Below are 17,819 nucleotides of genomic sequence, written 5' to 3'. Positions count from 1 at the left end.
CAGGCTCCACACTGTAACGGACCTCTAAGAAACTACTTGTCGACTTTTGATGTAATTTCAAAGAGTAGCCACACTCAGGAGAAAAGATCATTAAAACACTCCTCTGTTATAACTCCGTCTCTCTGTGAAGTTGAATTTCCCTTATATATTTCAACCAGCATATGAGAATCCAGCTTCCTTCTCTTGAGCAAGACATTAAAGAGATTATAAAAATAGAAAACAAGGCCAATTTCCTCACTAACTTTTTTTGTTGGGGCAAATACTACTTATAAAATCCGTTTTTATATTCTATGGATGGAGTTTTTTTACTATTATCTTTAGATAAGTCAGTATATTTTTTTTAATATTCTGCCTTAATTTATAACTTGGTAAATATCAATAGATATAACATAAACAAAAGTTTTTGGAGATCATCAATAATTTCCTAAGTGTAAAGGAGTCTAGAGACCAGAAAGTATGAGAATGAATGGTTTACCTCAGTCATCCAAATGCTGACTCGGACAATCCCTACAGTAGGCTCTTTCGTTTCTTTCTCTACGTGACCTTGAAATGAATCTTCGACTTCTTCATGGTAAACCAGTCATGACCAGAAGGCTTCCCTGGACCCGAATGTGATTATTTTTGATAACCTGTATACACTGGTTAAAGGACCAGCGTAAAAGCATGGAAGTCAGGACGTGATCATGAGACACCTTCAGTTAATTTTGTAGATTTCTGAGTATGTTAGTTTGGTTGTATAGAAGTTTGCAGATTCATGGCAGATACGAGTTTGTAAACAGTGTGTTCAGAAGACACAGTACCTCAAGGCGCACCTGAGACTCAGTCCGTTGAGTATCTGACTCTTGGTTTCAGCTCACGTCATGATCTCAGGGTTGTGGGATCAAATCCCATGTCGGGCTCTGTACTGACTCTGCTTGGGATTCTTTCCTTCTTCCTCTCCTTCCCCCTCTGCCCCTCGCCCCCTTCTCACTCACTCTCTCAAATAAATAAAATCTTTAAAAAAAAAAGACATAGCACATCAAATCCTGTATCCTTAATCGGGGAATACCACTACAGAGGAGTCTCCTAGATTACTGCTTACCAGCCCTACTTCAACCCAAAAACTCTAGAGTAGGGTAGGGACACATCCTGGAGTGTCTGCCACGTGTGCACCCAGCACTGGAACACTGGGCTTGGCGTCTCCCATAGGAAATCTCATTTTAATATCAAAACCCCTCCAGGGCATAGGTAGTTTCACTCTATCTTTTAAGTGAAGAAACTGAGTTCCCTTGGAGGTTAGTTATAAACCAACATGACACAACTAGTCACAGAACCAAGCCTGGTCTGTGTCTCCCAAACTCAACGGACTATTCCTTCTCTTCATACCGGTACCCCTCTGCCTGTCTCGTCCCATACTTTATTCTAACATAGCTTGTCCTTACATATGAGATTTTGAATAAACATTGTTGAATTGTTGAATATTTGCATAAGATATTGTACTGCATATGCCATGGGTTTTAAATGTTTCCGTGGTGCCAAAGATTTCATTATTCAGTTATTTTTAATTTTTTATCCTTTTATCAGTAATCATGATTCTTTGTTGGCTACCACACCCTTCATGTAAACCCACAGTTCTTAGTCATTGCTGGATAACAAAATACTTCAAAATATGCACCTTAATTCAGCCAAACCTTCTATGAGCCATATGCCTGGAACCATATCGGTTCTCTTCAGTCTTCCGTGATTTGCATTTATGAATCCCTTTTGGTCTGATGCCAACAACTTCATTGAGAGAAAGTAAGAAGTCTCCCAGAGACCCTCATCTATATTGTTAGCAAAGTTCTTTATTAAGGTTCGGGATGTTTCCTTTTCTCAAATACCCGTAGAATTAGGCTTTCCTTGAACAATTAGTTTTGTTTATTTTTTTTTCCACCTCATGGATCCTAAGAATCAGTTAACAAGTCAGGTTTCCTCCTTCATGTTGGTCATTGGAAATTGTTTTTAATCTGTGACCCACATTTATAGCAACTTTGTGAGACTTCTTATAATTTTTTTCTTTAATTAGCCTCGTTTGATTCCATGGTGTGACACTTGGTTCTCCTTCTTCTTTTTTTTTTTTTTTTTTTTTTGGTTCTCCTTCTTTTGTTCAACAATTATAAATTGGTTTATCTTTGAAAGAATTCTGAAAGGATCTCTTTGGTTTCCACTTCTAATGAGCCTCTCTTCTTGTCATGCAGGTAATGTATTTGGAAATGGGAAGACCTCTGATTATCTGCTGTTGGGAAACTTTGTTTACACGGTGAGTACAGAGCATTTGCCTAGCTTGTATATAAAATCAATCCTTTCATATGTGCTCATTTTATTGTCAAATTTAACCATGTGCATGTCTGAACATAGCGTTGTTTGCACTTCCCTTTAAAAATGAAATAAAATGTTTTGACTATTAAGAGATTATATGAGGTTATTAGTATGTCACTTAGGCTCACTGACTTGACAGGACTTGTTGCCATTCCCTCCTTCCTCTTAGCACACCCCCATTTCCCCTTTTCCTCTTCCTTGTCTCTTTTTCTTCATTTTTATTTTACTGCCCTTGTTAATACTTTTTTTTTTTTGGCTTTCCTGAATTTATGGCAAATATTATCATACTGTTCTTGGGTGTTTAACCAGTAATGATTCTAGAGTCTCACAATAACTAAAATGGGAGAGGAATTACTCTTTGGGGACATTCCATCCACACAAGGCATGGCACCCACTGTGTTATGTCATTATCCAAACACTTACAGAGGACACACACATGAGTGCAAGCCCGTTCCTGCCATAAAGGGCCAAAAAATGTCTTAAGACCACTTTTCCCTTAGAAAAAAGGCACTACTTGGATGCTATGGCCCGAGGTCACATAGTTGGTGTCTGATAAGTTTACTACAACCTTCAACACTGAATCCTCAGGCCAGGGTTCCTTCCTCTGATTCCGTGTCCCTCTCTGTGCCCCCCGAGTGAAGGTGGGGAGCTGCTCCAAATAATAAGCGGCTGTCAGCATGGCTGACTTAGTTGGGAGAAAAACCATAATATGGTGTTTAAATAACTGAATGATGGGACATTGAGGCCATTAAATAACAGAGGGATCAAGTTATTTTCTAGGGCTTCTCCTTTCCGTTGACTCCACCCACGGAAGTAGTAACAGAAAAGAAAAGTATGTTTGGAGGGCTGGTGACTTGGTCTCCTGCAACGTGAGTGTAAAACAGAAATGAGTATTCGATAGAGTCAGTTTAGAAATTAATCCAAGTATAGAGCAACGACGTCTCTTAGGACACGTTAAAATACTCTGGTCTCAGGAGTATTAATTTTATGTCAAATTAAGTTTATTAATTTTATGTCACACTGTATCTCTTAGTTTTGAACTTCTTTTTAGAGTGTTAATGAGTACTTACATTCTCACAAAAGTTTAACTTCTACAGAATTAATCCTAAATTGCCTTTAGAGATCTTGCTGAGAAAGCCTCCCCTGAGCCTCACTCTCTGACCCCATGGGGAAGGCCCTAATGCTCTTTGCAAACCTGAACTAGAACAAGGCCCTCAAGCGCCTCTCGTCCAGCTGTGCTAGGCCTGCTTCTCACTCCCACCACTGCCAACTACCGGAAGTGACCAGAATTCCGTTGACTACTAACAGTATTTGAAATTTTATTTTTAATTGTAAATAGCTACTAACAGATTACAGTGCTATGCACTGCTCTTGTGTTTTATACTCCCTGCCCTCTGAGGCAGGAGATCATTACCAGTCCCATATTACAGATGAAGAAGCTGAGACACAGATGTCAATCACCCTGTACCTTAACCAAAACACCTGATAAATGGTGGAGCCTTGACCGCGAACAGTCTGACTCCAGGGCAAGTCCAGTTAACCGTGGCCCTACCCTCTGGAAAACCCAGGGCCATTCATTAAACCTAGTGCCCTTACTTCGGAATTAGCAGGGTTAGCGATGGTAATGGGTGTGTACATCCTGGAGGGTATTAACAGGCTTTTATGTCCTGATCTGTAGGGTTGTAAGTAAGTCAAGTTACAGAGTAAGTGTTTAGGTTTCTAAATATCCAGCTATACTACTTTTAGGATTTATCCTTAAAATTTGGAAAGTAGGGGCTTTAAGTGTTACAGATGATATACAATTGAAGCAAGCTTGAAAATCCAAGTTACTGCAGACATATACTCCTCATTCAGAAATGAATCTACAGAAGCCTCGTGGATGGACTGGGAAGGTGTGCAGGGGAAGAGGACGGTGGTAGGATGCTGTTCTGGGCCCTTCTGACTGGTCATGGCCATCGTGGGCAGGCACCCTGCACCTGTGTCATTGCAAGATAGACATACAAAGCAAGCTGAGTCATCGGCCAGTCCCATAGTCTCATTCACTGTATGATGCCTGGTCTTTATAAACCTCCCTTTTAGCCATTTGAATTAACACATTTATGAAATAACATAACATTTTCCGTTCTGTTTTAGTTTGTGGTGATAACTGTGTGTCTGAAAGCTGGATTGGAGACATCATATTGGACATGGGTAAGAGCATCTCCAACCACAACCGAGGCATGTCTCACTTACTTACGTGTTATCACGAACATTGTTGTTCTTCATTCTTCCTTTATGTATCCCTGTACCCTTCTTCCGTGGATTGTTCATTGGGAGGGGTCTTGGGTGGAGGGGGAGGAACCAGGAATTCTAGTGTGTCTAGTTTGGAAACAGCAAGTGGAAAAAAAAAAAAACCTCACATGAGTTTATGGACCACAAGATTTTCAGAACCTTTAATATATTATTGTGACTATCCCAGGAAGGAGAGAGGCTTCCAAAACTTGACTAAGAACCTTACTTAGTAGAGCATGTCACAAGACACATTCCACAGAAAACCCATTGGAAAATGATTTCGAAAACTGGGAATATGAGCAAAAGATTTGTCCTCGGACGTTTCTAAATATCCAGTCAGGATAAAAACAAGTTCCATTTTAGAACATTAGTTCTGAAGTAGATTCACATCCAGGTAGAGAGATCCAGGAAACAAAAGGAAATGAAGGTTTGATGCGCAGGGAAAAGACGGGCCCACGAGACGTGGATCGGACAGTCCCGACATCCAGGTAGCGTTCTCACAGGTGGTGTCTAGCCACTTTAGGCGAGAGTGTGCAAAGCAAAAATAAAGGAGGTTAAAGATGGTAGCAGATTAAAAAAAAAAAAAAAAAAAAAAAAAAAGAGGAGAATCAGAGGAGAGAGGCCCCCAAAGAAGGTTGAGAGGGAAGAGATGGAAATGCCAGTCCCGCAAACATCCTAGCTGTTGGGGAAGACACTAGCATTAGCACCGATGAAACATCCTGTTAAAACACACACACATCATTATTCAGAAATTCCTAGAAAGAATACTTTATGGTGTAGTAAAAAAGTAATAAGGGCATTTGCAAAAGCTGTGTGTGTGTGTGTGTGTGTGTGTGTGTACACTCAGTCTCCCTGGAAGTCTCGTATCTCACTTTCCCTTCTTTCGCAGTTCAGCCACATAGCGATTTGGGGCAGCATCGCACTCTGGGTGGTGTTTTTTGGCATCTACTCGTCTCTGTGGCCTGCCGTTCCGATGGCCCCCGATATGTCAGGAGAGGTAAGGTGTCCCCATCACTCATGACAGACAAATCTGGAAAATTGGTACTCATTAGTGAGCCCTAATTGTTCAGCTTGGATTTATGTCAAAATAGTATTTGACCATTTAAAAGCTATTCTTAAACTCCATGGTTGCAAGTGATAAATCTTGAGGGACTATTTTACACTTGGACATTTTACTTAAATCTGACTTATCCTTTCATAAGCATAGCTAGAACCATAAACAATGGTCGTCGGGGGCTTGAATCATGTTAAGAATCTCTACCCAGATGATGCCATTTTAAAATTAGACCGTAAATCCACAGATACATTTTGGAGAAGCAATCTGGGGAAATGGCAAGCTTACGTCTTTGGGACAGTCTATCATTTCTTCCGTTATCTCTTATTCTAAAGAAAAGTCTACTGTCACTGGATTAAATGTACTTTCTGAGAGTCTTCTTAAATGATACCAGTTTGGTTTTCATTTTGAACGAGTTAGGGCATCTGACGGTGCGGCCTTATCACAGTCCATTTTCAATCCTGTCTGTCAGTTTCTTATTACACGGGTAGGAATTGAGTTATTAGGTGTTCATGGGGGAGTGTCACAAGATCTCCTTTCCTTCAGAAGAGATTCCAGCAGTAGGAAGGTTTATGATTTCAATTGTAGGAAATTTGACATAAAATGTATAAAAGAAAATGTGGAAAACATTTCAGGATTTCCTGTGACCTCACAGTAACTTGCAAATCAAGGAAATGTGAGCTCCATTCCTACACTGTTGTCCTGCAGCCTCAGGAAAGCTTTCCAGTGGTTTCCATGGATTTGTTGCCCCTAAGTACCGCCTGAGTACCTTTCACTTTTGACAGTCTGGTTTATAGATCATTTTCATGAAATTTTATCTGACAGCATCCTGCTTTTTATAAATTAGCAGAATGCAGACACACTTTAAGAAAAAAATTTTGTGGTTAAATTTATTAGAGAGAGGCATTATATACTATTACAGCGAAACCAGACATATCAAGGAACAAGTATTTCCTTCCACCAAAAGTGAAGGCCGCTTTTGAAACATGTACTGTGAACTCTAGCAGATTTACAGCATGTATTTTGAGGAAAACAGAGAGAAAGCTATGAACACACCTCCTCCCTACCTTGGTTTGAGCCCTTTTTCCCTGAAGAAATAAAATCCAAGACCGTATATGTCTGAAGATGCCACTTGGAAAAATTGGTTCTATTCTTTGTGTCCATTTGATGGGCTCTGTCTGATTGAACCTGCTTTTCCCTCAGGTTAATTTCAACTTAATGTCATTTTCACAAGACCTCATTTTATCTTGTTTCTTAATGCTTTGTCTTCGAGATGAAGGACCCGAGAGATGTTGAGATTCAGATAGTTTAAGCAACTGAAGCCAACAGCTTTTGATGACAAGAACAGAGTTTTTGACCACCTACTTCTAGAACAAGTGTGAAGTTTGATTGGCTTCTTGCCAACCAAATATAATTCTAGCCTTGCCTGTAGAATTCCTGGTATTACCCAAACACAAAACTTAATATCATCTCTTGGGACTTGCGGTGATGCTGTGTTTAATTTGAAGTGAAATGAATGTCAGTACTCGATCACGTTTCTGTTCACTTCATATACAGTGGGAAGTGCTAACAGGGGTTCTTTTTCTTGTTGTTTTATTACTCCTGATGCTTTGAATATAATGTTTAAATAGCTGGGGCTCCATTGAAAATATGAAGAATGGATTAATTTACCTATAGACTTGACTGGTTTGTCCAAAATGTAAGTCAGTTGAATTTATTCAAAGAAAATACTTTAAATTTATGTAGTACTTAGTGCTTACAAAGCATTTTGATATATGTGTATGTGGGTAAATGAGCCTCTCAACAACTCCCAAGGCAGGGTTTAACAAGTGTGCCACTCCGATTCTCCGGGATAGAGAGTCCACATTTGCTGTTTCCTGGGCCTGGAGCAATGGATCCCAAGAAATATTTTTTGCAATACTCAATGTTGGACATTCATACTACATGTAGAGAGTCACTAGTTCTACTATAATCCAGTTATTTTCAGAAAGAAGGAACTACCCTTAGGTTTACATTTTTTCTAAGCTTAAAATCCTATCTTGCAATCAAGAGTATAGCCAGAAACAGGGGTGCTGAGCGGCTCAGTGGGTCAAGCAGCTGCCTCTTGATGTCAGCTTAGATCATCATCTCAGGGTCCTGGGATCAAGCCCCGCATTGTGCTCCACACACAGTGCAAGTCTGCTTGTCCCTCCCCGTTGGCCCCTCTTCCTGCTCGTTCTCTCTCTCTCTCTTCTTCTCTGAAATAAGTAAAATCTTTTTTTTAAAAAAAGAGTATAGCCAGGGGGCACCTGGGTGGCTCAGTGGGTTAAAGCCTCTGCCTTCAGTTCAGGTCATGATCTCAGGGTCCTGGGATTGAGCCCCGCATCGGGCTTTCTGCTCAGCAGGGAGCCTGCTTCCTCCTCTCTCTCTGCCTGCCTCTCTGCCTACTTGTGATCTCTCTCTGTCAAATAAATAAAATCTTAAAAAAAAAAAAGAGTATAGCCAGATACATACATACATGCATATATACAAACATGCAAATATATGAAAAATTCATTTATTTACCAATATCTGTGTGTGTGTGTGTGTGTGTGTGTGTGTGTGTGTGTATAAAATTGGCCAGCCATCCTGGATAAAATTTACTTATGCATCTGTTAACTTTCATAGCAAAATACTATTATATATTACATATATTACTGAGAGTTACCTATAGTAATATATTACTACAAATAATATCGGGCTCAGTATAAATCTTAGCCTTCCTCAATCTGATGTGTTTAATGTAATCCACATAATGAAACATGGCCCGGGGCAGCCCCCAGGACTTAAGGTTCCTCCACAGGATTTGTGAGGTAGTGTGTGGTAACTTTCTGTCACAACCACCACACAGCCTCGGTGTCTGATTCCCCACACTGTACCCTAGGACTCCAGTTCTATCCTGTACTAATGTGACAGTAATTCTTCCTAAAACAAAACAATTAATTAAATATGTATGTCTGTCTTGGTTGCCTAAAAGCCCTGCAGGATAGTACAGAATTATGAGAGATGGAGTCAGACTGAAAAGAGCAGCCCAGCTCCCCCATCCTGGTTCAAGTGGTATTTTGGAGGGCACTACACTGTGTGGCATCAACAGGACAGAGAAGTTCTTCAAAAAGGCAGCCAAGATCTGGGAGAAATAATGCCACCATTAATACCTCATGTGTCTTAAACACCATATCCCCAGAACTTCTCTAAGTACTTCATACACATTCCTTCAGTCATCACTTTACCAGTAATTTGTTGACGTTCTTCAAAGTGTCAGGCACTGTTCTAGACACTGTGGATTCATTAGTGAATAAAATAGACAAAAATTCATGTACTTCTCAGCCTCCTTTTTTTAGTGGAAGAAGACAATACCATGACATGAAATCTATAGGCGGAAAGAAGTATATAAAGAAAAAAATATAGCAAGCAATGGGGACCAAGAGCCAACACTTTCAGTCTTGCTCCCCACAGAGCCTTGTGGCTTTTATTTCTGGTCAGATCAGGAGCCACTGGAGGGACTGTAGAGGGAGGTATTGGGATCTGATTTGGGTTTTCGGGGCAGGACCAGGGCTGCTGTGTTGTAAACCATTTAGGAAGTTTATCGCAGTAACCCAGGTGAGAGAAGATGTTGGTGTAGGCCAGGCGGATGGCACTGGTGTAAGTAGTCAGATTCCAAATCCCCTTTAAAGGTCGAGCAGATGGGATTTGCCGGCCACCTGCATGGGAGGAGTAAGAGGAAAAAAAAGCAAGGCAGACCCCATCATGTCGTCCATGAACTTCATCAGGATATGCTTGTCCTCAGGTCACTGGCTCTTCATGGAAAACCTGTGATAACCAGTTGAAAGATGAGAAAACAGAGACACAGAGAAGACACAGGGGCAGATTTTGGCTCAAAAAGTGCATCTTTCAAACATCTGGAGAGCCAGTGGGTCATGATGTCTAGCAGCAGAACAGGAGGCTGAGCTCATTTAACCACCTCTTTCTGTGCCCGGTGGCCGGCGGGGACACTTTGGCAGAATCTGTCATCCGCACCTCCAAGGCTGCCTTCCAGCACCAAAGATTCAGATCTCTGTGCCCTCCTCTTCACCCTGCTCCCTCCAGAGGAACATCTGAATTGTCGCAAGGGCACAGGCTGTTTTGTTCTAGTTCACGGGCTGTCAGGGTGCCCTACGCAAATTAGGCAATTTACGGGTACAGGTCTCATGCTTCTATATTCAGATGGACTCGTGTTCACACATAGATCAGGATTGTCTAGTCCTGTCCAATTTACATTCTTAGTTCATCTTTGCAGCCCCGTCTGAAGACAGAGCTGTTTCTCTCAACACGTTCGAAGAGAATCCTTGCAACGCTGAGAGGGGACAGGAAGGGAACCGACATTTACTGTGCACACAGCATGTGCAGCAGGCGCTGTGTGTGATTTCCGGCATTCCTTGTTTTATTTATTTTTTTTTTAATTTTTAATTTTTTATAAACATATATTTTTATCCCTAGGGGTACAGGTCTGTGAATCACCAGGTTTACACACTTCACAGCACTCACCAAAGCACATACCCTCCCCAATGTCCATAACCCCACCCCCCTTCTCCCAACCTCCCTCCCCCAGCAACCCTCAGTTTGTTTTGTGAGATTAAGAGTGACTTAAGGTTTTTCTCCTGCCCAATCTCATCTTGTTTCATTCGTTCTTCTCCTACCCCCTTAACCCCCCATGTTGCATCACCACTTCCTCATATCAGGGAGATCATATGATAGTTGTCTTTCTCCGCTTGACTTATTTAAATCCATGTAATAATAAACCTTTGTGGTAGGCAAAGTGATAGCAGGTAGCCCAGAGAATTCATCCCAGGTCTTCTCAAATCCACTGGCTTCCTGGTTTCCTCTAACATCCTAAGGATCTAAATACCTTCTCTTTGGGCCCTGGCTCTTTTTTACCCCCAGGTGGGAAATTCTTCTTCTTCTTTTTTTTTTTTTTCTTTCTTTCCTGCAGCCATCTTCCCTGCACTCCACTGATGTCCCTGATTTAGCTGCTATTCCCCTGGATACCCACAGCCCTGATCAGTTTCCCTAAGTTAGCCAGGTGCGGACATGTTCCCATCTCTTTTCAAAAGCACGCAGATTTTTAATTCTGCCTTTTCAGACATGTACCTTACCCCCTAAACCATAATTAGAAATGCCATCTCACTTCACATCCTGGCCTCTTCTTGACCACAGTATTAAGATAACCAATACCCATCATATTAAAAAAGATGCTTATGAAATCGAAAACCCAATCATCCCATTATCATTGGAGAATTCCCAGTTTCCACTCCGATAGTAATAGGGCCTCGTCAGTCGCCAGCTTAGCACATTCCTTGCCTTCACTATTGGGCATTCACGGCAACATGGGGAATTGTACATTTCACGGACACAGAGTTGTTACACACGGTTCGCAAGTTCTCGTGGCTTGTGAGTGCGCTGAGACGGGAATGCAGCGTCTGCGTTCAATCTCCTTACACGCTGTCCTCTGTCCTCTGTTCTCTGTGCCCTCTATGTTTCTCTCCCTTGTCTCATCCCTCTCCACGGAGGCGTTTCCTCCCGCCTCATCAGCCTTAAGGACGTGAGATGCCTTTTTCATATGAGTGGCAACCATCAAAGTAGGTGCATCCGGTTGGTAGACGAAGCCTGTTGTCTGTATGTATTATTTCTATCATCAGCCGTCCTCAAGAGCTATACTAGCTCTTCCCACAAATCGGGGGTTCTTTTCACACCATCAGATCGATTCTTTTCCCCTGCCTTCAGCACATTCTACATGCACAAAGTTCCAAAAATGGTTCCCCAAATATCTCAGAGTTGAATGCCGTCTTGGATGACTCCAGCTACAGCCAGACTGGGTGGCTCTCAGTTGGTGGGCAGGGTGTCGCCGTTTGGGAACATTCCTTCCTATAGCTTTTGCACTTTGTTTCCATTAGAGTAATTCTCCATCTCGGTCCAGAATAGTGATTTGATGCTAATGATTAACAAGTATCCCAGGAACTGGGATTATGGACATGATTATCTGTTACGAGGGAATGCTGACATCAGGGCAGGGGAACGGTGGATTATACAAAGGTAGAGCATGCAACAGTAAGAAATTACAGAGGAGAGGAAAAAGCAAAAGAAAATAGTGCAACAGGCTTGGCTGCGACTTTAAATATGTCGCTGTCTCTTCCTCTCACAAATATGGTTGTGATTTAAGAGAAGGATTTTTTTTTCCTTCGGACCTGACTTGTATTTTTTCACACCAGTGCAACAATTTATGGGGTAAGGTAGACCCTGGGGAGAAGTGCTATGTTACATAAACATATGCTAGCCTGCTTTTCCGACTTGTCTAGATGATGTTACTGGGCTTGGTATGGTTTGGTTTGGTTTGGTTTTAATTTCCAGAAGAAAATAGTGTAGTCACTATGATGAGTGTGCCAGATTAAAAACTAAAAAGCAAAGTACATACATCAGGGATCATTTCATATCACGATGAATACCAGAAGCTTAGTATCGGCAAAACTTTTAAATTTATCGTGGCTTTGCAGACATGCAGCGTAAAGCACTCCCCAACACCATCTGGTCCTGCTCTCCCTGGCCTAAGGGATCTATAAAACTACCGGAGGAAATTGAAGTTAAGGAACAAGCATGTGTTTTACAGAATTTCAGATCTCTTGATTGAGGTTTGTAAAGTCCCTCTGAAAAACAATAAAAATCTTTGTTGAACTCTTTGGTGTCACCCCTGTAGGAAAGGTATTAATAAACTACATTAGTGATACGATTTTCCTAAATTGTGCCATTGACCACTTGGCCACTGGGCCAAGACGATGAATTACTTTACACATGAGGAGTTTCCTGGTTAAAATAGTCTTTATTCATCTATCAGCTTTTAATTACCTAGATGGCATGTGCTCATTTGTGGGTCACAAGACCAGCCCTTGCAGATGGGGTGGGGCAGTATTATGATACAGTAGAGTCTCATCCAAGATGACTGTGCTTAGCCGAGTAGCCTGGAGGGAACAAGGACCCTGAAGTCTGTCACATGTTCTTCAGTAGCCAGCAGTTGGGAACCCATCCAGCAAAACACGCTATTGGTCACCAGGCCTCGTGCCCCTGCAGTAAATGAGACAGGCCAGACTTCTACAGTGCTGAAGGCAGCTGGCGGCATAGCCGCTTCCAAGCCCAAGTAAAGAGAAACTGTGAGGAAACACTAAGAAACAGGGGCTCCTGGGTGGCTCAGTCAGTTAAGCCTCTGCTTTGAGCTAAGGTCATGATTCCAGGGTCCTGGGATCAAGCCCCACGCCGGGCTCCCTACTTGGGGGTTGGGGGCCCTACTTCTCCCTCTCCCCCCTGCCTGCTACTCCCCACTGCTCCTGCTCTTTCTCTCTCTCTCTCAAATAGATAAAATCTTTAAAAAAAAAAAAAAAAAAGAAAACTATGAAGCAGAGAAAGGTGTGGAGAGACAACTATAATAGCAAATCAGGACTTTTTTTTTTTTAAGATTTTATTTATTTATTTGACAATTAGGTAGAGACACAGGCAGAGAGAGAGGAGGCAGGCTCCCTGCCGAGCAGAGAGCCCGATGCGGGGCTCGATCCCAGGACCCTGAGATCATGACCTGAGCCGAAGGCAGAGGCTTTAACCCACTGAGCCACCCAGGTACCCCATATCAGGACATTTTAAAGTTAGAGCTATCTTTAGAGTCGTCGTAACAGCTGACTTTCTGTCGATGAGGTATCTTTAATGACAATACAAGAGCAAACATACTGAGTGTCCAGTGTAGGCCAGGCTCTGTGTTGGGCAATGGAGGATGGAGAGGAATGGAATCTGTTCTTGCCCCTAAGCATCTCATTGCTAATGATGGGATGTTGGTGTCATAAACACAAGAGATGATATGGTGGACCCAAAATGCCACGACCGTGGGCAAGCCCTAGGAAACTGAACAGAGCCTGCTGTTAGTAGAACAGAGCTTTGCCTGTTCTCTGGCGTCCATTCATTCTTGTATTCATTTATTCCATAAACATGTGCTGACTGCTTAATGGGTGCCAGACACCGTGTCTAAGTAATGGGTTCATGAGGCCAGATCCGCATCAGCAGGTGGGGTGAGGAGACCAGGGAACGAGATGGAGAAATAATCACTAAATCAGGTAACAGATAACTAAAGGATGAAAGACTAATAATCATCTCACAAAGTGATAGGAAGAAAACAGGGTGCTCTGCTATGTGGCAGGACAAGAATGCTACTCCGGGAAGGTCTTTTTGAAGAAGGAACGATTAAGCTAAGACTCAAAGTGATGCATGTTTGAAGAAGAGCATTTCAGGACTGAGAGACCAGCAGGTGCCTGTGCTCCAAGGCAGGAATCCTGGAGCAGAGAGGGTGGGAGAAAGTGCTATGGGGAGTCAATGAGATGGGCAGAGGGCAGATCATCTCCACAAGCTCAGCATTCTTGCTCAGAATACCAGCGCAGCTTGTTTCTGAGTTACATGCCAGGGATTCCCTCAGAAAGGCTCATAAAGGAAACCTCAGATGTCACAGTGTGATCTGCTTCAGTAAAGCTCATAATTAAACACAATTCTTGCATTCCCTGTTAGACTAAGATAAAGGTATTGTCAGTGAGTGGTCCAAAGCTGCTTTGTTTCATGTTATCACTCAGGCTCCCCAGCACATATCATCTGAACCAACTGATTTTTTGGCATATTTTCTGATGCTTAAAAAAAAAAACATCAAATAGTTGTGGATGAAATGATAGCAATTTGTTTCTCTCTCATGTAAAAGACATTGGTGATGGCAGACAGTCAAAGGCTGGTGTGGCACCTGCACAGTGCTCAAGAACCAGGTTCTTGCTCTTTACTGCTCTGCTGACCTCATAATCCAAAGTGGCTGCTTCCACGCTAGCCATTTTACCAACATTCCAGCCAAGAAGAAAAGGAGGAAGAAAGGTTAACGTTTCTCTTTGAAGCTTTCTCCTAGACATGGCCCACCACATTTCCACTTAGATCTCATTGGCCAAGAGCTAGTAATATGGCCACATACAGCTGCAACAAGACAGATGGAGGAATATAGTCTGAGCTAGCAGACCAAGTGTCCAGCCAAAAATCAAGTGTTTGCATCTAAGAAGGGGAGGAGGAATATAGTGGGGAATAACTAGAAGTTTTTGCCATGAAAGTCATTTTTCAACATAAGCCATTTAACAGCCTTTATAGGTCTTTCTTATAGCAAAGTGCTTTTTGATTTTTTGAGTGTTTTAAAAATGACTTCCGAAAAGAGATGTTTATTATGTGACAGGATGGAGGCATTCACTGATGCTCTGGTGGTACTCATTTTCAGTTTGTAAACATATCAAATCAACATGTATACCTTACACTACATAATGTTATGTGTCAATTGTATCTCAGTAAAGCCGGAAAATAAATTTCAAAATTTTAAAAGTAACTTTCTACACTCTGAGATATAGGTCAGCATATCTCAGAGATTGAATTACTAGTAATCCAACAATTGTTGCTTTCTGAGATGGTTTTTGATGTAAAGAGCATTCACAAAATACTAAAAAAAAAAATCCTGCAGGAATGATAGAAGAAGTAAACAGGTTAAGATGGTGTTCCCCAACTTATACAACTTGTCCAAGAACATCGTAACATTTTAAAATTACATTTCTTATAATAAAAAGAGTATCTGCTTACTACTTCTGCCCCCATTTTTCTACTTTTAACTTTTTTTAAAAAGCACAATAAGGAAGATTAAAATAAAACAAGTTCTGTTCTTATTTAGTTTCACTATTCTGGGAACTAGATCCCTTGAAAATAGAGTTTCAGAGCCACACATATCCTGGTACTCTGGGCTCCCTTTTAGAAAAGATGATTTTGCATGTTCAGTTCTCAGTATATATTGGTATGTAGTAAAATTTAACTTTCTTTTTAAAAAAAAAGTTAACTCACCGCTTCCGGTCCCAGCTAACTCACTCTCTGTCCCTTTCCTCTGAATATTTTTCTTAATCTTGTCTTTTCTCATTCCTCCCTTTGCCAGAGGGTGGAGGTACAAAGACTTCTCCTGGCAGGGACAGCTAGATTGAACATCGGTTCCGAGTCCCTCAAAGTGATCACTTCTGCTTCTGCGCATCCCCACCATCCAGAAACGTCCATGGGGGGCAAAAAGCACATAAAGGCTAGGAGCTGCTACCCCATTTGCCTATTTTTTTCTAGGCTTTGGAACAATTTGCATCTTTTCTACAATTTTTGTTTGTTTATTTGGAGTAGGCCAAGCCAAGGTTTTTCTTTGTCTCTGAGTAATCAAGAGCTTCTGGGAATAATTGCAAACATAGCTGGAGTTTATTCGAAACACTCTTTTTCTTGGTTATTTTCTGGGTGTTCTGCCCTGTCTGTTTTTATGGGGAAACTAATAATTCATCCTGTAGAACAGCCCAGGCAGCTCACTACAACTGAGATTTACAGAGTGCCTAGGTATCAAGACCTATCCTGAATGTTTTTAGTTCATAAGGTGAAAAATAGAGAGTCGTCCTGAGGAGGTTGTGTCTTATGGATAAAAAAACAGATCAAAGGTAATTATAATGAAGGATGCTAATTATTGTGATCAGGATGCCCAGGGGCTAGTAGAGGACAGGACCCTCAAACCCCAGGCTAGAGTTTAGATAGTTCTTGGCACTGCCGTTCCTCATGCTGTCCAAGAAGGCAAGTGCAGGAAGGATTCTCCAAGTAGAAAACAGCCCAAGCAAAGAAGGAGTTCGGGGTGGCTGTGGAAGGGAAAGGCTGGAGCTAGAACTGAAAAGTTAAGCAAAGAAATCTACTCTAATGTCATTAACATCATTACTTTAAGCTATGGTGGATCACTTTTCATTAAGGAATACATAGTATTCTAGAAAGTACCTGAGACCATAGAATAAACATTTGGGTCAGAGGACATGATAAATCAATGCTAATAATGAATTAGTCAGGGATGAAAAACATTTTCAGTTTTGACATGAATATATGAAAGTCGAAAAATTGCGAGAATTTTTTTCAGTGAAAGTAAGACATCAGAGAACTTTCTCAGGGATAAACATCTCAGAATGTAGAACTTGGCATGTGCATTCCTCTGTCGTTGGGTTTTATCGGAGAGAAGTTTTTACTTCCATCTTGGGTAGTCACTGAAGGAAAGACCCAGAAAATTTGTATGAAAAGAAACAGTACCTAAAAACCTGAAGTTGAGCACTGATTTTTTTTTTTTTAATGAAAATGATTTCATGAAGAAGGGGACACGAGAAGGCTTATAGACAGAGACAGAGGAGGCAGCAAGAGGTGTTATGTGAGCTCATAACTTGGTGAATGGTTTTAAAAAAAAGAAGTGGGAGGTCATGTGATATAAGGATCCCCGCATAGGCAGGGTTGCTCTACCAAGATATTTCAAAGGTACTGTGGCCAGAAAGAACAATTACACTCTTGGGTCTGACACCCTACTGACCAAATCCAAAAAAAGCTCATAATGGGATATATAAGCTATATATAATACATGTTTGGACTTTTTTTTTTTATTTCCCAAAACTTGTTAACTCCCTTGGGAAAGCCCTCAATCTTCAAAAATAAGCCCTTCTACACAAAGAAAATGTAAGGTCCCATTCACAGCAACAAGAGAGACTTCAGCCAGTTACATATAGGGGTAGTGAGAAGAAAGCTAGAAAATGAGACAAATGAGAGAAATTTAAAAAAAAATTGAATAAATAAACATACCATGTTCCTGAAGGGGACAATCACTATTGAATCGTCCCTTCTTCCCAATTAAAGAACCATTTGGGGAAAAAGAAAAAGAAAATATATCTTCTCTGCTTGAATGTAACTGAGCCTAGGAAGATAATCCTAAATGTGGAAAGAGAGGTGAGGGTCTGGCTGAAAATAGTGGCTTTATTATAACTCTCTTGAATGTTTCTCATATCAGTGAAAATTGATGATATTCCTGCTTTATAAAGTGAAATTCATAATTCTGATTTATGGGAGTAGCTTAGAGTCATTAAGTTCACTTTGGAAAATAGAGGGAAAAGGAGAGAAGTAGCACTACCCCACTTTCCAAAGGTAATCACTGTTAACACACTAGTCCAGTTTTTTTTCTTAACCCTCCATTTGTACCCTTAACTTGGATTAAATTATTTATTCTTTCAACAATTATGTGTCA

At 41.2% G+C, this 17,819-nt stretch overlaps 1 protein-coding gene and 1 long non-coding RNA gene across 5 annotated transcripts in view; one reads left to right on the top strand and one right to left on the bottom strand.

The window, feature by feature from the left end:
* The window catches only part of LOC116585034, a 31,230-nt gene extending 15,448 nt beyond the window's left edge, over nt 1-15,782 (bottom strand). The window contains exons 1-2 of the long non-coding RNA XR_004283444.1: nt 15,596-15,782; nt 4,574-4,695 (exon numbers count right to left, since the gene is read on the bottom strand). This is a non-coding gene — a long non-coding RNA (uncharacterized LOC116585034). The remainder of the gene's footprint in view (nt 1-4,573; nt 4,696-15,595) is intronic.
* ATP8A1 (ATPase phospholipid transporting 8A1) overlaps nt 1-17,819 on the top strand; it is a 237,954-nt gene that overhangs the window by 198,258 nt on the left and 21,877 nt on the right. For all 4 annotated transcript variants that reach the window (XM_032334198.1, XM_032334197.1, XM_032334199.1 and 1 more), the window contains 3 exons: nt 2,217-2,278; nt 4,471-4,527; nt 5,498-5,605. In XM_032334198.1, coding sequence (XP_032190089.1) covers nt 2,217-2,278; nt 4,471-4,527; nt 5,498-5,605 — 227 coding nt within the window. The remainder of the gene's footprint in view (nt 1-2,216; nt 2,279-4,470; nt 4,528-5,497; nt 5,606-17,819) is intronic.

Source organism: Mustela erminea, chromosome 2 (genome assembly GCF_009829155.1).
Source record: "Mustela erminea isolate mMusErm1 chromosome 2, mMusErm1.Pri, whole genome shotgun sequence".
Classification (NCBI taxonomy): Eukaryota; Metazoa; Chordata; class Mammalia; order Carnivora; family Mustelidae; genus Mustela; species Mustela erminea.
This window is presented reverse-complemented; position numbering and strand designations above follow the sequence as displayed.